At 38.0% G+C, this 21,656-nt stretch overlaps 1 protein-coding gene across 2 annotated transcripts in view; it reads right to left on the bottom strand.

Annotated features, from left to right (window-relative positions):
• The window catches only part of LOC136886934 (1-phosphatidylinositol 4,5-bisphosphate phosphodiesterase gamma-1-like), a 737,826-nt gene that overhangs the window by 520,022 nt on the left and 196,148 nt on the right, over positions 1 to 21,656 (bottom strand). For both annotated transcript variants that reach the window (XM_068231056.1, XM_068231055.1), the window contains one exon: positions 16,658 to 16,884. In XM_068231056.1, the coding sequence (XP_068087157.1) occupies positions 16,658 to 16,884 (227 nt within the window). The remainder of the gene's footprint in view (positions 1 to 16,657; positions 16,885 to 21,656) is intronic.

The following is a 21,656-nucleotide window of genomic DNA, read 5'->3' as shown; positions in this document are numbered from 1 at the left end:
AGCTCACCAGAAAGAAATATTTAAGTCACGGCAATTAGTATCAATATATCAAATAGAAATCGTAACAATAATTGAATTTTAGGCAGACATATTTGTAATCTGGCAGAAAAATCAGAGTTGAAGCTTAAAGAAATGCTACATTTGATACCAATATTAATGTTAGAAGGCAGTGAAGTTCCTAAGATGATGAAACTGACTCTGTTTGTATGCATTTTTGTTACATTTGCGCAAGAGATGAGCGTCAACATGAGCTAAGGAGATCATGTTCCGATGTCCGGGGAATGTATAAACAGCTTACATCGCCTATAATTGTTTTGGCACCAGTGGAATATTATTTAAATTTATGTTTTGCACCAGTGGAAACACTCAACGTGTTTACTACTACTACTACAACAATAAATTTAGAAGGGGTTCAAGCCGCAGGAAGAACCAAAAAAGACCGGAAGAGCCTGGACAGATCAACAACGGAAGCAGACCAGCGAACGCATGAAGGAGTATTGTACACAGAAATACTCGGCACGGAGAGAAAGAAATAAAGTTGTAGCATGATCCTTAGTGGTCCATCTGGTTGTAAAAAAAAAAAGACAATAATAATAATAATAATGCAGCTGGTTTAATGTACTTTCAATATTGTTTAGATCTAATGAGACATCAAAGAGCTGATATTATAACCTGAAAAATATTAATAAACTAGCTGATGTACCCGTGCTTCGCTACGGGATTCTCAGAAAGACTGACTTTGTGGTTTTCCTAACTGAAATCAACATAGGTCATTACAAAAACGTGAGTATGAATGTAGCGATTAAAATCAATGCTATCATATAAAATACTCGATCAAATGGAAAGCCGCATGTTTTATTACTTTTAACGAACAATGCTGCGGTTAGATTGCGGTGCCAATCTAATACTCCAAAGTTCCAGAGCTGGGATGACCAGGCCGCAGATTGCCATGAACACTCATCTGCCATTATTCTGCTAAATATGCACACTGTTCATTCCAATCAGTGCCTCAAAAGAGGGGTTGAATAGCCCGAATGCTATGATGATCCAGTGTGTTACGTACCAGTAGTATTAGAAAATTTATAAACCAGGGGAATGGCATGCTAAAGAAGAAAGTTATCTAACTCCCCAGCTACTTCCCATCAATATTCAGGCAGGCTGTTACACTCTGTACGACTGGGCGAGTTGACCATGTGGTTAGCGGTGCGCAGGTGTGAGCTTGCATCCGAGAGATAGTGGATTCGAACCCCATTGTTGGCAGCGCTGAAGATGGTATTCCGTTGTTTCCCACTTTCACACCAGTCAAATGCTGGGCCTGTACCTTAATTAAGGTCTAAGGCACTCCCAGCCCTTTCCTATCCCATCGTCGCCATAAAATCTATGTCGGTGCAACGTAAATCAAATAAAAAATACTCTGTATGCAGCAGTAATCCTATCTACCGGAGATGAGGGGCAACAGAAGCCACAAAGCACATCACGACAAACAATGGTCAATGTACTGTTATTGTTGATCAATGTTATGAGATTTCTATATTGTAGGCCTTCACATTTAGTTTTCTTTCGACTCTCTGATTTGTAAAATATTTTATACCGTAAACTGTAGTTTCTTATTCTCCGACTTTACATACCGATTTTCATTAAATACTGTTTACCCATTTTCTCGTTACTCGGCGCTGATAGGGACTTAGTAACAAAAATCCAAATTCATGAATATCTTTGTGATCATAGCCAGTACAGCAACAATGTATAAGACATGAATAATAGGTAATTTAATACTATATAACCTTAGTTATGTAGCATTCATCAATTACACCTCTAATAAGAAATATTTAAGAATTAAATTTTAGGCCTTCCCCTAAACTACCATTTCACTCAGCGTGAATCAAATAATTTACAGCCTAGACTATAGCGCCTTATTTCCTGACTTTGCATACTGATTTCCTTCAAGATAGGACTACTAATAACAACAATATTTGAGAATTAAATTTTAGGCCTTCCCCTAAACTACGATTTTTCGCAGCGTGAATACAATTATTAATAGGCGAAATTGTAGCAACTTATTTCCCAACTTTGCATACCCATTTTCTTTAAAATACGACCACTAATAATATAAATAGTTGAGAATTCAATTTTAGGCCTTCCCCTAAACTACGATTTCAGTAAGCATGAGTAAAATGATTTATAGCCTAAATTATAGAGGCTCATCCCCCAACTTCACATACCGATTTTCATTAGACCACTAATAACATAAATAGTTGAGAATTCAATTTTAGGCCTTCCCCTAAACTACCATTTCACTCAGCGTGAGTAAAATGATTTATAGCCTAGATTGTAGAGGCTCATACCCTGACTTCACATACCGATTTTCATTAAATTCTCTTCAACCGTTTTCTCGTGATGCGTGTACATACATACATACATACATACATACAGACAGACAGACAGACAGACAGACAGACAGACAGACAGACAGACAGACAGACAGACAGACAGACAGACAGACAGAAATTACGGAAATGTAAAAAGTGCATTTTCTTGTTACTATGGACATGACCGATACAGAAATACCATTATTTTCAAATTCTGAGCAATGTACAGACAAAACTCTTATTTTATATATATATAGATTTAGTGATAATGTAAAAAACAGACATGATAATAAGCTTTTGCCATGTCAAGGAAATAAAGTGAAATTATTTTTGTTTTGCAGAGAATTTCGCTCTGTGTCATCAGAAGAAAATCTTGTCTGTTCATGAGCAAGACTTCTCTAATAATGGAGATTTGAATTTAAGAATGCTCTGAGGTAATGACACCATCTTAGCTCCATTTAAGATGTTTCTTATTCCATCATATATGCACTGTGCTGGCTCCACTCAGAAGGCAACCGCACAGTGAACCATATGGTGATGAGTGAGAGTACCACTTCCGATAGACCAATGGTAAGGCACTCTTATATTTTCTCTTTCTCAAGAACAGACGAGATTTTCTTCTGAAGACATGGAGCAATGTTCTCTGCTAAGCATAAAGAATTTCACCTTGTTTTCTTGACATGGCAAAAGCCCATAAGCTTATTATCATATCTACCATTATAGGCTGTGAAAGAATCAATCTAAATGTAAAAAACAATCACAGAAATTTATAAACAACATGCACTTGTTAAATAGAATATATTAAATATCTCATGTAGGGATAGGGCATACACTGTTTAAAGCAAGCAACTGAAAGAGCTAAATGAATCGGAGAGTTATGAAAAAATTATTCTCAGTTTATCTCTGCATAACTTGGAAAATTATAATTCAACACAAGTATACTCTCAAAACATACTGTACATTTATACCATAGATCCAGATACAAACCTGCATAAGAATCATATTTTAAAAACTTGGTTTAAAAAAATTCATCACACTTACATAAATACATACATCTTAATTTTGACTGTTAAGCCTTTCAGGATTCCGTCCGCAAGCTTATGTTAACTTACTAAATGCCTCCGCATTCCTCTATTCGTAACTATCTCTGTTGCCTGATTTAGTTCTACACTTCTTATCCTTAATTCATTAAAACCTGAGTCCAATAATGGCAATTGTGTTCTCCCACTATTTCTCTTACCATCTATGACCTTGTCCATTGTCCTCCTATGTCACATGTCATCCTCCATTCACCTCACATGACTTTAGCACTGAAGCCGGTTTAAGTGTACTGCTTCATCCATCGAGTTCATTCCTAATTAACCCTCGATTTCCTCATGACAAGTACCCTCCCTCCCACCATCGTTCCCACTGGTCCATACCAGTGATCATATTTGTTTACTTTTGTGTCTGTTATTTCAACTTCTGAATAACATACCCTGAGTCCACCCAGCTTCCACTTCTGTACAACAATAATATAAAAACAGACCGGTGTAAAGATAGTTTTGTCTGGGAAGCTGACCTCTTTCTTACAGAATGCTGTTGATCACCACTGTGAGCTCACTGCATTAGCTTCGTTATACTTGCTATACTATCATCCTGGGAGAATATACACCCTAAATAACTGAAATGATCTACCTGTTCCAGTTTTGTATTCCCAACCAGATATTCAAATTTTTTAGGTTTCTTCATTAATAACATCACTTCAGTCTTGGAAAGGCTAATTTGCATATCATACTCATTGCATGTATTTTCAAGTTCCAAGATATTAGACTGCAGGCTTTCAGCACAGTCTGCCATTAAGACTAAATCATCAGCATAAACCAAACTGCTTACTACATTCCCACCTACCTGAATCCCTCGCTACTGAGCTCGACAGCTGCAGTCGCTTAAGTGCGGCCAGTATCCAGTAATCAGGAGATAGTGGGTACGAACCCCACTGTCGGCAGCCCTGAAGATGGTTTTCAGTGGTTTCCCGTTTTCACACCAGGCAAATGCTGGGATTATACCTCAATTAAGGCCACGGCCGCTTCCTTCTCATTCCTAGGTCTTTCCTATCCCATCGTCGCCATAAGACATATCTGTGTCGGTGCGACGTAAAGCAAAAAAAAAAAAAATCCTCTCCTACCACTTTATACCTTTCAGTAGATTATCCAAGTAAACTATGAACAACAAAGCCTTGTCTAACCCCTGTACATACCTTGAACCACAAACCATCAATTCTCTCTACAGTCCAACTGTCAATACAAATGCCAGTGATTGTCCAACCTTAATCCCATAATACCTAAGTACAGTGAACACGGAGCAAAGTTCTCTGCAAAACATAAAGAGTTTCACCTTGATTTCTTGACATGGCATAAGCCCAAAAGCCCACATCATGTCTACAGTGAACATTTTTTCTCTCAGTACACTGTCATTAGCCAAGACCAACTACAATATCTCAGACCTTAACCAACCTATCGAAACTGTCCAATATTACATAAAATAAATTTCATCGTAAAGTCCGTATTGTCGTACGTAAAGGTGGAATATTGACTTAACCTTAAAGTATACTGTCCAATATGGTGGATATCAGTGTGCTACAATGTATTTGTTTTGAATGTAGAAGTCGTGTTGTTGCTAAATAATTACGTGGAATTTTAATAATATTAATCATAAATTTTATATAGGTGTAGCCTTAAAGAAGCCATGGAGTCTCTTTCAGTGCCATAAGAAGCTGTTTATTTTTAAAAAGCTTATTTATGGTTCATGTTTGTGGGTTACTGTAGTCACGTCCTAGTTCGTGAACCATGGGCAACGGCTGAGTGGCCTAGTAAGTGGTCCTGAGAGTCGGGATACCAGTTGCTATGGAATGGGAGTGGGCATCTCGGACATATTCTGAGTCGTGGCCCTCCTTGTGCTCAGGCGGCTAGGACTATACAATTCACCGGTGGTCCATAACCCGTTAGAGGAGAGATCCTCACTTGGACTATGTGCAAGTAGGGCAGCATCCTGCTTCATGAATTTACCGAGCTCAAAACACTTTAAGCAAGCCTCGGACCTATGGGAGTAATGGAGTCCCACTCCCATTTGACAGGCGAGGGACTCCTTGGAAACAACTTGGCGAACGAAATGGAATTCGATGGGGAGCTATCAATATTAATGGGGCTTATGGAAGAAAGAAGGTAGAACTGGCTGAGTCAGCAAAGAGGATGCATCTGGATGTGCTAGGAGTAAGTGATATTCGGGTAAGGGGAGATAATGAGGAAGAGATAGAAGATTATAAAGTGTACTTGACGGGTGTTACAAAGGGAAGGGCAGAGTCTGGGGTAGGGCTCTTTATCACGAATACCATTGCACGCAACAAAGTTTCTGTTAGGCACGTAAATGAGCGAATGATGTGGGTAGACTTGTCAGTGGGAGGAATTAGGACAAGAATTGTGTCCGTGTATTCACCATGTGAGGGTGCAGATGAGGATGAAGTTGACAAGTTTTATGAAGCATTGAGTGACATCATGGTCAGGGTCAACAGCAAGGATAAAATAGTGCTAATGGGCGATTTCAATGCGAGAGTTGGGAATAGAACTGAAGGATACGAAAGGGTGATTGGTAAATGTGGGGAAGATATGGAAGCTAATGGGAATGGGAAACGTTAGCTGGACTTCTGTGCTAGTATGGGTTTAGCTGTTACGAATACATTCTTCAAGTGTAAGGCTATTCACCGCTACACATGGGAGGCTAGGGGTACCAGATCCGTAATAGACTATATCTTAACAGACTTTGAATTCAGGAAATCTGTTAGGAATGTACGAGTTTTTCGCGGATTTTTCGATGATACAGACCACTATCTGATCTGTAGTGAACTAAGTATCTCTAGGCCTAGGGTAGAGAAAGTGAAATCTGTCTGCAAACGAATAAGGGTAGAAAGTCTCCAGGACGAGGAAATTAGACAGAAGAACATGGATATGATTAGTGAGAAGTTTCGAACAGTAGACAGTAAGCAGGTTCAGGATATAGAAAGTGAATGGGTGGCATACAGGGATGCTGTAATAGAAACAGCAAGGGAATGCCTAGGAACAACTGTGTGTAAAGATGGGAAAAGGCGAACATCTTGGTGGAATGATGAAGTGAGAGCAGCCTGTAAACGTAAAAAGAAGGCTTATCAGAAATGGCTCTAAACAAGGGCCAAGGCAGACAGGGATTGGTACGTAGATGAACGAAACAGAGTGAAACAAATAATTGTTGAATCCAAAAAGAAGTCATGGGAAGATTTTGGTAATAACCTGGAAAGGCTAGGTCAAGCAGCAGGGAAACCTTTCTGGACAGTAATAAAGAATCTTAGGAAGGGAGGGAAAAAGGAAATGAACAGTGTTTTGAGTAATTCAGGTGAACTCATAATAGATCCCAGGGAATCACTGGAGAGGTGGAGGGAATATTTTGAACATCTTCTCAATGTAAAAGGAAATCATCATAGTGGTGTTGCAAACAGCCAAGCTCATGGGGAGGAGGAAAAGGATGTTGGTGAAATTATGCTTGAGGAAGTGGAAAGGATAGTAAATAAACTCCAATGTCATAAGGCAGCAGGAATAGATGAAATTAGACCTGAAATGGTGAAGTACAGTGGGAAGGCAGGGATGAAATGGCTTCATAGAGTAGTAAAATTAGCGTGGAGTGTTGGTAAGGTACCTTCAGATTGGACAAAAGCAGTAATTGCACCTATCTATAAGCAAGGGAACAGGAAGGATTGCAACAACTATCGAGGTATCTCATTGATTAGTATACCAAGCAAAGTATTCACTGGCATCCTGGAAGGGAGGGTGCGATCAGTCGTTGAGAGGAAGTTGGATGAAAACCAGTGTGGTTTCAGACCACAGAGAGGATGTCAGGAAGAGATTTTCAGTATGCGCCAGGTAATTGAAAAATGCTACGAGAGGAATAGGCAGTTGTGTTTATGTTTCGTAGATCTAGAGAAAGCATATAAACAGGGTACCGAGCGAAAAGATGTTCGCCATACTTGGGGACTATGGAATATAAGGTAGATTATTAAAATCAATCAAAGGCATTTATGTTGACAATTGGGCTTCAGTGAGAATTGATGGTAGAATGAGTTCTTGGTTCAGGGTACTTACAGGAGTTAGACAAGGCTGTAATCTTTCACCTTTGCTGTTCGTAGTTTACATGGGTCATCTGCTGAAAGGTATAAAATGGCAGGGAGGGATTCAGTTAGGTGGAAATGTAGTAAGCAGTTTGGTCTATGCTGACGACTTGGTCTTAATGGCAGACTGTGCCAAAAGCCTGAAGTCTAATATCTTGGAACTTGAAATAGGTGCAATGAGTATGGTATGAAAATTAGCCTCTCGAAGGCTAAATTGATGTCAGTAGGTAAGAAATTCAACAGAATTGAATGTCAGATTGGTGATACAAAGCTAGAATGGGTCGATAATTTCAAGTATTTAGGTTGTGTGTTCTCCCAGGATGGTAATATAGTAGGTGAGATTGAATCAAGGTGTCGTAAAGCTAATGCAGTGAGCTTGCAGTTGCGATCAACAGTATTCTGTAAGAAGGAAGTCAGCTCCCAGACGAAACTATGTTTACATCGGTCTGTTTTCAGACCAACTTTGCTTTACGGGAGCGAAAGCTGGGTGGACTCAGGATATCTTATTCATAAGTTACAAGTAACAGACATGAAAGTAGCAAGAATGATTGCTGGTACAAACATGTGGGAACAATTGTGGGAGGGTACTCAAAATGAGGAGATAAAGGCTAATTTAGGAATGAACTCGATGGATGAAGCTGTACGCATAAACCGGCTTCGGTGGTGGGGTCATGTGAGATGAATGGAGGAGGATAGGTTACCTAGGAGAATAATGGACTCTGTTATGGAGGGTAAGAGAAGTAGAGGGAGACCAAGACGATGATGGTTAGACTCGGTTTCTAACGATTTAAAGATAAGAGGTATAGAACTAAATGAGGCCACAACACTAGTTGCAAATCGAGGATTGTGGCGACGTTTAGTAAATTCACAGAGGCTTGCAGACTGAACGCTGAAAGGCATAATAGTCTATAATGATTATGTATGTATGTATGTATGTATTTATTTGAGCAATTTACATGGTGATTAGGTTATTGTTCTAGTGTTCTTCACTAAAAGTGTTTTCTTTATATTTTCAGTTAACTGTGCAGCATGTGTATAGTTTAATACGATGGGTCATATGTGCTGTGGGCCTGGATGTAAGTCCAATTATAGGGGTAGTGTACAAGTTTCAGTGTTCAGATTTCTGAAAGACCCAGTATTAAGGCAAAAATGTGTTAGGTGCATTCACAAGGAAAACTTCGAACCAAACAATAATAGTGTTGTGTGCATTAATCATTTTGATCCTAAATGTATTGTTAGGGAAGACATTATACCCATAGAAGGTGGTGATCCAGTACGAGTGACACGCAAAGTACCAAAGTTAACTACTGATGCCTGTCCTAGCATTTTTCCCAATCAGACAACGTACCTGACTACAAAAGTTAGTCAGCCCCGGAAAGATCCCGAAATTCGTAAGCAAGAGGTACGATTGAGAGATGAAAATAAATTTCAACAGTGGTGCAAAAATGATATAATCTAGTGTTTTACAACTGAGGTGCGTAAACGAAACCTAACCCTATTTCTTGTAACTGAAAATGAGGATTATATTCACTTTTATAAATTACAAGAGGATGATGTGCCATCCATTCCAGTGAGTTTTAAGGTGACGAGTTCTTTAGATGTTCAAGTGTACCATAGAAACATCACTGTATCTACTCAACAGTTCAGATGGATTTTGGAGAGTGACGGACAGGAAGGCTTGAAATGCAATAGATGGAGCAAGTTTGATTCATTGGTAAGTCACCTTGGAAATTTTTCAGGATCTAGTGTTACAGTCAGTGAAAGACTAATTATGTTAATAAATTTTGTAAAAGATGCTCTCAAAGTGGACAATGATTCCAACAAACTGATAGTTAATAAAATAAAATTTGCATTAGAGCAACTGGAATTATGTGAAACAAATCAGGTGCGTTATTCTGCAGAATTAGTAGTATGGGCTGCAACTATTTCATTTTCATTCCCTGGTGCATATCATTTCCTCAGGTTTACAAATGTGATGACTTTGCCTCACCCTGTGTACTTGAGGAAATTTTTGACTAAAATAAGGCCAAACTGTCCAGGCACTGGGCCTTCACAGAAAGCATTCTTGCAAGAAAAATTAAAACTTCTTAAGGAACATGAAAAAGTAGTAACAGTGATATTGGATGAGATTTATGTAAATTCTAAGCTCTCGTACAAAATAGGTAGGATTTACGGAGTGACGGAAAACTGTTTGCAAGTAGACCCAGCAAGTACCATGCAGGTTTTCATGTACTCTTCCTTATCTTCTGATATAAAGGATGTGATAGGTTTTTCCCTGTGAAGAACATGAATGCTGACAACCTTTTAAATCTAACTAATGAAGTTATAAAAGTGATGCATGAAGTAGGACTTGATGATGTTTGCTTAATATCTAACAATCATAGGACCAACAGGAAAATTATTATATATTATTATAATTATTATGTCTTTGCTTATATATTTGTAATTCATTTTACGGCTGATGATGACATTATATGTGTCAAAACCGGTTCCAAGTTGAATAAAAGTTATTAGTAACATCAACACGTAATTAGTATTGAATAGGTGGAACCTAATAGATATCTCATCTCTGTAATCTCAGTTCAAACGGAAACATCAATGAAGCTCATATCTTTGAATCAAGAAAATAAGGTGAAATTCTTTACGTTTTACAGAGAACTGTGCTCTGTGTCATCGGATGTTGATGTTACTAATAACTTTAATTCAACTTGGGAACGGTTTCGACACATATAATGTCATCATCAGCCATAAAATTAATCACAAATATATAAGCAAAGACATAATAATTATAATAATATATAATAATTTTCCTGTTGGTCCTATGTTTGTCAGATATTGAGCAAACATCATCACTTTTATAACTTCATTAGTTAGATTTAAAAGGTTGTCAGCATTCATGTTCTTCACAGGGAAAAACAGCTGAGATTTTCTTCTGATGACGCAGAGCACAGTTCTCTGTAAAATATAAAGATTTTCACCTTATTTTCTTGACACGGCATAAGCCCAAAAGCCTAAACAGTATCATGTCTACATATTTCTTTTGTTTGATAATATACATTTACTAAGGTGTATTAGGAACAATTGGTTAAAAAAACCTAATGAGACCTTTAACATCCCTAATGTTCAGGAAATATTTGATGCAATTACTGGCATGTCAAGTATTACTGATGGTGCAGCAGTTAACTGTGAATACACCACTGTTGCAGCCAAGTTTTCCGATTTAAAGGATTTATTTCATTCTGAAAAAAGTATGTTAATGAAGTTGGCACCAAATTTATGCAGGAAAGCTCTATATCCATCTTCTATAGAGAGGAAGAATGTTACCCTAGCAGTTAATATTTTCAATCTAAAGAATATTGCTGCACTGGAAATCTAAAAAATCAAAGGGTGGAGATTTTGATTGGAACTGTACAGTTTTTGAAAGTCATTACTAAGTGGTGGAATATTTGCAACCTGCAGCACCCAATAAAAGGGAAATACACTCAAATTGATGATGCCCATTCTATCAGTGGCTCTGATGATCCGAAGATTTCATTTCTAGAGAGTTTGTAACTTTTTCTTGATATCTGGCACATATCAGTCACTGATGGCAAACTGACCCAGGAAACATATTGCCTTGACTCATACACTTACCGCAATCGTTGGGTTGTGTAGGTACCTCTTCATTAAATATGATTTTTCATACATACATACATACATACATACATACATACATACATACATACATACATACATACATACATACATACATACTGCCATATTGCAAAATCATGGATTGGAAGGAAGGTTTAGTGCCTACAGGCGGCTAAGTTGATGTACCTACAAAGTATCAGTAGAGCAGATTTTAGAATCTGAGAGGAAACTGAGAGAACTGGCAGAAAATATAACGAAGCCAAAAAAGGTACGAAAGAAAATAGTACATGAAGAGAAACGGAAGAGCTGGGAAAGTTTCACAGAAACTTTACAGGAGGATATAAAGGGAAGTAAAAAGGTTTTGTATGGTTTGGTGAAGAATAGTTCAAAAAATAGGGAAGATACAAAATTTGTAAAAACTGAAACAGGGCAGATATTGATGCAAAGAGATGACATACTAAACAGATGGGAAGAATACTTCTCAGAATTGCTAAATACAGTGAACTGGTAGTTGAGAAAGAGCAAGAAGAAACAATGGGGAAAGAAGAAGAACAAGAAAAGGAGATATCAATGTTAGTAATAGAGGAAGCGATACAAAAGATGAAGAGCGGTAAAGCAGCAGGAGTGGATGAGGTAACTACAAAAATTATAAAAGCAGCAGGACCAATAGGGCTACAGTGGCTGTATAGATTATTTAGAATAATCTGGAGGAAGAAAGAGATCCCAGAAGAGTGGGGAAAGGGTTTAATTATCCTGATATTTTAAAAAAAGGTGATAAAAAGGAATGTAATAACTACAGAGGAATCACCCTTATTGCCCATGTAGCTAAGATATTTGAGAGAGTATTGGAAGACTGAGGAGGAAGCTAGAAGGAGAAATGGAAGAAGAACAGTATGGTTTTAGGAAAGACAGATCAACGTTTAACCCGATCTTTACATTAAGACATATGATGGAGAAAAGATGGGAGTTTGGCAAAGACATAATGATGATATTTATTGACATTGAGAAAGCTTATGACAGTGTGTCCAGACAGCTGGTATGAAACACATAAAACAAGTTAACAGACTAGTATAGGAAAAGCAAACTGGTTTAAAGTTGAAACTAGTCTCCGACAGGGAATTGTACTATCCCCCATATTGTTCATCATAGTCATGGATGAAATTCATAAGAACATTAAACAGAGATTGGGAAGACAGGCAACAAAAGCCATGTTGTTTGCAGATGATAAAGTGATATGGGGTGAGAATGAAATGGAAGTGCAAAAACAAGTAGATGTATGGAATCAAGATATAGAAAAATTTGTGATGAAAATAAGTACAGAGAGATGTAAAACAATAGTGATGACAAGGGGAAGGAAGGAAGGAAGGAAGGAAGGAAGGAAGGAAGGAAGGAAGGAAGGAAGGAAGGAAGGAAGAGGAAAGATAAAGCTGAATGGTAAAATTCTGGAAGTGGTTAAAAGTTTCAATTACTTGGGAAGTGTGATCACAGAACATGGAAAGATAAACAAGGAAACTGGGAATAGAATACAACAAGCAAACAGTTTCTACCAGAGTGTATGGGGTATTTTGAAGAACCAAGATGTCCCAAAAAAATGTAAGAAAGTATTATATTCAACCTATTATGAACCCATACTAACCTATGCAGCTGGATTGTGGACTACAACAAAACGAGAGGAGAGTAGAATACAGGCAGTGAAGATGAAATTCCTAACAGGTATCGAGGGCAAGACCAGAAAGGATAGAATTAGAAATGCAGATATAAAAGAACAGGAATCTTGAAACTTGAAGACATTATAGAAACAACAAAGCTAATATCATATGGGCATATGATGAGAATGGGAGAAGAGAGAGTGCCAAAGAAAGCTTTTTCAGAGAAGTTAACAGGAAAGAGACCACGAGGAAGACCCTGAAAGAGGTGGACAAATTCAGTGTGGGAGTGCCTAGAGAAAAAAAAAGGAAAACCAGAAGATGTACTTAAAAAAAGAGAAGAGTGGTGGAGAGATAGACAGCAATGGAGGTCCTTGATTCACAACCTGACCCGGGAAGCTGGAAACTGGAAATGACGATGATGATGATGAGAGGAAACTTAAAGTACTGGGTATACTGAAACTTAAGTCTGGACAACTTGGAGAGTTTTTTAAAAAATTTCTCTTTGGCCATTAATAAAGTTGCAATGGTATAAAACAACACTGTAAACTTACAAACTTTGGAAAGAGCCCTGGGAGATTTATACAGTATTGCAATTACCCCAGAGACACGCAACATTTTGGTTTATATTGCAAGCTACACTACTCGTACTTTTAAAGTTACAGAAAGATTAGGTAGTAATTCTGATTGTTTGCAAGCGCTGCAGTCAGAAGAGAAATGAATGAACTTTGTGATTTCTTGTGTATTCCTACTTTACTCTGGTAAACCGTGGCAGACTGAAGCGCCCCTCACCCGTTCTTGCATTTCTGTGTACTCAGATGTTCAGACTGTTCCAGCTTCTGGTTAGTGAAGTTTATGAACAGGACCTTTAAAATTAGACAGTCAACAGTATGGATTGTCAACCTTAGGCATGCAGCTAAGTGAATGCATAATTAGTAACTGGGATGATGTCTGCAAATGTGGTACCTCATTAAAATATCTTATTAACAAGTGCATCAAAATTCTCTCTAACATTTTTATAAATGATTATATCCGATTCTTAGAAGAAAACAGTGCTTCTAAAGACATAGCCAGGCAACTAGCAAGCCAAAAATCGAAAAGGAAAGTTGATGACCCTAATGAATTGAAACTACAGATATGCAAACAGATGAAACTAAGAAGCAAGTAATAAGGTAAATATTTCAATTATCTCTATTTTTCTGTGTTATTATCATTATTATTATTATTATTATTATTATTATTATTATTATTATTATTATTATTATTATTGACATTTTGTACGAGAAATGTAGTTGTTTGGATGTTTTTCTTACATAATGGGCTGTGGGTACATGTGTTGTTGCATGGTATTTAATGTAAGGTTAATAATGCTATTTGTTGACACCTATTTACCTTATTTGCCATCTAGAGTTGCATATGTGAAAATATTTTATAGTGTGTCTGTTTCAACCTGACGTTTATAAAGTAATTCTCCCACTGAAATTAAAATTGGATTTACAATAGAATTATCTGATAAAGCTTCTTTTGGTGTGCAATTATTCATCTTCTGAGTTAGTTACTTGCATTTCATGACTTTTGACTTGTGATGTTTCCTTTAGTTAACTAGAAATGAGCACGCATAACCTACTCCTCAACCTCTCACATCGCCCACCAATGTCTGCCATGTTTTTTCTGTGTTATGGTCTGATGTAATTGTAGTTGGTCTTGCATTAGTCTTCTCCAGAGCTATAAAACATAAATATAACTGCCTAATCCTCTCATTGCATTTTTCAATTACATAGCAGATACTGGAAATCTGATCCTGACAGTCCCTCAGTGGTCTGAAACCACACTGGTTTTCATCCAACTTGTTCTCAACCATTCATCGCTCCCTCCCTGCCACAATGCAAGCAAACACCTTGCCTGTCATACTAATCAATAATATACCTTGACAGATGCTCAATCTCTCCTCTTCCCTTTCTTATAAATACTGCTTTTGTCCACTCAGAAGGTTCCTCACTAATATTCCATGCAGTGAAGCCACTTCATCCCCGCCTTCCCATTATATTTCATCCTTTCATGTCTAATTTCATCTATTCCTGCTGCTTTATGACAATGGAATTTATTCTCCATCATTTCAGCTTCCTTGAACATAATTTCACTACCGTCATTGCCAACCTCCCCATGAGCTCAGTTGCTCACCACATCAACAGAAAGATTTCCTTTTACACTCAGAAGATTTTCAAAATATTTCTTCCACCTGTCCAGTGATTCTCTGGCAACCACTATTCACTTTCATTTCCCCTCCCTTTCTAAGATTCTCTATTACTGTCCAGAAAGGTCAGGTTACTACCAAAATCTCCCTATGACTTTTTCTAGGTTTCACGTATTTGTTTCACTCTGTTTTCTTCATACACGTACACTTCCCCGTCGGCATTAGTCCTTGTTCTGAACCGTTTCTGATATGCATTCCTTTTACATCTGCAAGCTGTTCTCACTTCATCATTCAACCTAGATGTTCACTTCTTCTCATTTTTACACACAGTTGTTCCCAGGCATTCCCTTGCTGTTTCTATTACAGCATCCCTATATGCCACCTATTCTTTTTCTATATCCCAAAGCTGCTTACTGCCTATTCTTTGGAACTTTTCACTGATCATATGCGTGTATTTCTGTCTAATTTCCACATTCTGGAGATTCTCTAAACTTATTTGTCTGCAGACAGATTTCACATACTCTGTCCTAGGTCTAGAGATACTTAGTTCACTACAGATCAGATAGTGGTTTGTATCATTGAAAATTCCCTGGTATACCTACACATTCCTAATGGATTTATTGAACTCAAATCGGTAATGATATAATCTATTATGGATCTGGTTCCCTACCCTCCCATGTGTAGCAGTGAATGGCTTTATACTCTATGAACGTATTAGTAACTGCTAATCCCACACCAGCACAGAATTCCAGTTACTACTTACCATTCCTAATAGATTTCATATCTTCCCCACATTTATGCACTAGCTTCTCACATCCCACAGTTCTATTTCCAACTTTTTCATAGCTTTTCACATCCCACAGATCTATTTCCAACTTTCATACTGAAATCATCCAATAGCACGATCCCATCCTTGCTGTTGACCCTGACTACGATGTCACTCAGTGCTTCATAAAACTTGTTAACTTCTTCCTCATCTGCACCCTCACATAGTAAACAGACTGTACAGTTCTTGTCCTAATTCAGACAACCGTTAAACCTACCCACAACATCGCTCATTTATGCGCCTAACAGAAACTATGTTGTGTGCAATAGAATTCCTAATGAATCCTATCTCACACTTTTCCCTTCCCTTTTTAACACCTGTTAACATTTTTTAATCTCCTATGTCTTCCTCATTACCCTTCATTATCTTCTAACACATCCAGATGCAACCTCTTTGCCGATTTAGCTAGTTCTACTTTCTTTCTTCCATAAACCCCATTAATACTGATCGCTCTCCACCCTTGCTTATCAAAAGGAAGTGGGACTCTATTACTCCTATAGGTCCAAGGCTTGCTTTATATGGGCTGGGTAAATTCTTTAAAGAAGTATGCACCCTACTTACACACAATCTGAATGAGAATCTCTCCTCTAACAGGTTAGGTACCACTGATGGACTGTATAGTCCTAGTCGCCTGAGCATGACAAGAGCCATGGCTCAGAATATATCTAATATGCCCACCCCTATTCCATAGCAACTGGTACCATAACTCTCAGGACCACTTACTGGGCAACTTAGTCGTTACCCATGGTTCACAATGTGACTACAGTAACCCACATGACAAACCATTCTTCATTATTGCAGAATAAAAATACTTACCATCTTCATTTCTTCCCATAAAGGAATCTTCCTCAACTCCATCTGGTAATTTTTTATGTTTCAGAATGATTTTTCTACGAAGCTGACATGGTGAAGGTAACTGTGATTCATTCTTCTCCAGTGGATACACCAGTAACATGTCTCCAAATACATCTTGCATAGACTGTGCCATTCTTCTCTGCTGAGGTAGGGTACAGTTGTCTTCAATGGACAAAATGACAGGATATCTATAAACCACAACAGTGTATCTCTTTTAAAATTCCTTCTCATCAATGACACCAGACAAAATATTTGGTACCTGAAGAATGGCTCACTGATTTCTGAATGAAGTGTACCTCAAGTAATGAAAAAAGAAACAAAATTTCCAGCTTAAAGAAGAATTAACAAATAGGAAACATGGATACGATCATGGTGTAGTGAAAGGTCAATGGGCTGGCTAGCCAGCTGGACTTGCAACAATGACAGAGCAATGGATTTTTCAATACATCACATTCAATGCTTGAGTGAAAAGACAAGAGGTCTTCATTAAGTTCCAGAGTCCAAGTTCCTAAGTATTCAAATAGAAATAAACATACATATTTGTACATTTCTAAATATCTGAGTGTGATTTGATAGAATCTGATTATGTTCTGTCAAGAACGAAACATGCCATTCTATTTTAATTAAGTTGTTTCTTTTTCAAATATAATACTGTTACTGTTGCCCGAGGTAGACTCCTCCACAACTTCTGTAGTGCTAATAATCTGTCTGTTCCTAACAGAGGAACTAAATCTACATATTCTCAGAGTAACTCCAAGAGCTATCTAGATGTAAGTGTATGTAGTTCTTCGCTTCTTCCATTTATATTTGACTGGAAAGTAAGTGACTTGTCAACACTCTTGGATCATGCACTGATAATGGTAATGTTAAAACCAACGGCAGAAATACCCACAATTAATGCTTCCAATTACTTAACGAGAATACATAAGACAGGAAATGTCAAGTGGAGTCATTTTCAATTTGCAGCTAAAAGAAGCCTCCGAAATATACAACAAGAAATACAATCCTGTAATACAGCGAGTGAACTAGACCAGGCTGTTGACAACTTAAACAACATTATAATTAAAATTGCAGAAGGCAATTTACCTAAACTATTTCAGAAACTTGTTAAAAACTTCTGGTGGAATGAAGAACTTACAATTATGCGGAAAAGTATACTAGCCTGCCAGAGACGATATAAGTGCTATAAATGCCCACTTCTGCAGCGAAGAAATATATTCGACGACAAAGGAAGAGTCCAAAAACTTAGTAATAAAATGAAAATTAAATAGCTGGAAGGAATTTTGTTCAATTCCAACCAAGAGTAACCCGTGGCGACTTGTGTACAGGTTATCACAGAAGCCTGTAAACTTAAATAACAACTTTCTTCCACTGAGACTGAAAACGGCTTTACAACTTCCTTTTCTGATACTGCCACTGCCTTAATCAATGCTTTCTTCCCAGTAGATGTGGAAGACACAGATTTACAGAAAAGAATTAGGGCTTTCTCAGAAGTTGTTCCTGACACTGCTGATGATGAACCATTCTAACAGCAAGAAGTCGAGCGCCTTATCTTCTTACAAAATGACAAGAAAGCTCCAGGTTGGGATGCTATATCAGCTAATATAATTAAAAACACTCACTTCTGTTTCCTGTCACTGTTCACTCTCCTTTTCAACAAATGTTTATCCTTAAATGTATTTTCTTCCTCCTGGAAACTTGCAATGGTTAAAATAATACCCAAAGATTTCTCCACCATACCCATTGTTATCTCCTTCAGACCTATCTGCCTATAACCAGTATTTGGAAAGATTTTAGAGAAGTTACTGATTGATCGAGTGATGTACCATCTACATCGTAACAATCTCCCAAGCCAAAAGCAATATGGATTCACACCTCAGAGGTCAACTGAGGATGCCATCCTTGATGTAGTTAGATGGATACAACAAATCTTTTCATTGAAAAAGGTAACTATTTTAATCTCTCTGTACATAACGGCACTTTCGATAATGTCTGGTGGCCGAAAATTTTATCTCAGATAAAGACAAAACAATTTCCCAGAAATTTATACAAGATAATACACGCGTACTTTCAAAATCGAAAAGTTACACTTAAAATTGAAGACATGCCCGGAAAAATGGGTTAACCCTCAAAATTAAAATAATGGAGTTACGCGGAGCCATCTATTGTTGGATATGAGCGTTATCATTTGTGATATAGGGCTACCCTCCGGAGATCATATTAGGTTAAATATAAAAGGCGAATGTAGTTGCATTTCTGGATTTGCTCTATCTGTAATGTCAAGAATGGGCTAACCCACTGCTGCAACTGACATCTTCGGTATATGCAGTAGACGAACGTTTCAAGTAATTCAACAGAAAAAACATATGGTTATCCTCAGGTAAGCTTGCATGTTTTACTTTTATTATGTACCACTAGGTAAAGCAGTAAATTCACATTAATGGAAATTTTGCAGTGTTTTACAATACATCCCAAGTTTTTTTAATTAAATACCACATTTTACTTATTAAAGGTAGGCAAAAAAAGGATGTCACAGCAATCGCCCAAGCAAATGCAGTGATGAAGACCTGGAATTTGCTCGAGCTCACACCAAAAGTTTTCTTGCTCAGTCCAGTCATTATTGGTACCCGGACATACATTTTTACTATGTGATTTTTTTTACACTTTGTTTTACATTGCACCGACACAGATAGGTCTTATGGTGACAATGGGATAGGAAAGGGCTAGGAGTGGGAAGGAAGTGGCCATGGGCTTAATCAAGGTACAGCCCCAGCATTTGTTTGGTGTAAAAATTGGAAACCACAGGAAACCATCTTCAGGGCTGCTGAAGTGAGGCTTGAACCCACTATCTCCCGGATGCAAGCTCACAGCTGCGCATCCCTAACCGCACGGCCAAGTTGCCCGGTTTTACCATGTGACCGGGATTTCTGTCTTATTGAGAAGAAAGAGGCAAGTGTCTCATATTTATGTTCCTGATAGATGGATTGAGCTAGATAAGAAAACTAGAGTTAAAAATGTTTTCAGTGTTGTCAAAATGACAACAGGTATTTTTATCACAGCAGAACCTCTTCTCAATAAAGTCCAGACAAAAATAGTGTCAGAATCTGGTCAAAGGGTACTGCTGAGCAAGATTACTTGTTTGAAAGTAACTAATAACCAACCTTCTAAGCTCTTTTTTTAAGTGTAGCTTCCACTGAAGTCCCAGTCCCATCCATGGCTGTGACAATATGGAAGCTGCTGGGGTATGGGTGGTACTGATTAATGACATTCAGAGCACAACCAGTGTGTCTGAGTGTCATGAAAGGTGTTGCTCATAGGGTTAGTTGTGCTACAATAGCACTGTCTGGCCCAGTGAGGAAAGCAATGGCAAACTACCTCACTCCTCATCTTGCCTAGTACGCCTCATTTTGGTACTGCCATTGGTTTTTGTGGTTTCCCTGTAACTGCATAGCCTTTGGTGATGCTATTTGAGGATCCAACCAGCCTCTGGGCTGATGACCTAACAGACAGATGGTGAAATTACGAGTTATGATTCAGTGGATATTAGAAAAAATGAAAAAACATTGCCTGGCAGACCTCCACTTAGTTGTGAGACTTTTCACCTCAAATATCATGGTCCAAGAGCTATAAATCTTGCACAACTGAAAGATTCACAGGAACTGATGGAATGTATTCCACCAGTTTATCATGAATACTACCAAAAGGTTAAATCTGTTCCAGAATCTGAGACTATACCTGATGAACCATTTTTTGACCATAGTACTGATCACTGTTAAATAACACCTTTAACCATAAATTTCTGGGATAAGATACTGTTATACTATTTTGGAAATGCAACAGACAAAGTATAACATGTTAAAAAGAAGGTAAATGAAAGATGTAATGATTACTTTCGAGATATTAAAAAATATATCTATTTTCATTACCATCTGTGATAAGTGTGTAAAGGATTGAAGAAGTTTAATGTAAAGTTTCTCTTTGTTTACTGATAATGAACACAGAAGGTGCCTGCCGACATGAAAAATGCCACCACAGTAACCATTTTCAAGAAAGGTGAAATAGGTATCTGTGGCAATTATCGTGGTATTTCCCTACTATCCATGGCAGGAAAAGATCTGGTAAGGATTTTGTAGAACCATCTTCAGACTGTCTCTGAAATGGTTCTCCCCGAGTCTCAATCTGGGTTTCGGGGCTCAAGAGGTACCACTGACATGATCTTCTGTGCTAGACAAATCCAAGAGAAATTCAGAGAACAACAAATCCTGCTTCTTTTAGTATTTTATGATCTGAAAAAGGCCTCTGATTCTGTTCCTAGAGAAGCTATGTGGGTGGTATTACAGTGCTTTGGCTGTCCTCACCGTTTTGTAGGCTTAATCATGATGGAATGGTGGATGAGTTCTTCAACAGAATGAGCTATCAGAAGAATTACCTATCACAAATGGGCTTAAACATGGCTGCGTGCTTGCCCACACCCTTTTCGCCCTGTACTTGGCAGCCATACTTCACAAGACTTCTACTATCGATCATGTAGGTGTGGAAACTAAGTTTTGGTATGATGGCAAACTGTTCAACCTAACCAGGCTCCATTCACAGAGATTGACTCACAATACTCAGATAATGCAGCTTCAATATGCTGATGACGATGCAACACCTGCTCATACACCTGAAGAGCTTCAAACATCCATCAGCTGTTTTAAGAAGGCTTATGAATGATTTGGTCTGACCATCAACACTCATATGAAATAAAGTAATTGCGCAGCCGGCACCAGCTGGTACTGTCCCTGAACTAAATGTCACCATAGCAGGGAACACCTCTTGAACAAGTAGACCAATTCACCTACCTTGGTAGTATTCTAACTACACATTGCAACTCAGAACAGGATGTGGAAAATAGAATACGCTCTGACTATGCAGCTTACGGTTGCCTCTCCCACCGAGTTTTCTTGAATGAAGATCTTAA

Source organism: Anabrus simplex, chromosome 1 (assembly GCF_040414725.1).
Source record: "Anabrus simplex isolate iqAnaSimp1 chromosome 1, ASM4041472v1, whole genome shotgun sequence".
NCBI lineage: Eukaryota > Metazoa > Arthropoda > Insecta > Orthoptera > Tettigoniidae > Anabrus > Anabrus simplex.
This window is presented reverse-complemented; position numbering and strand designations above follow the sequence as displayed.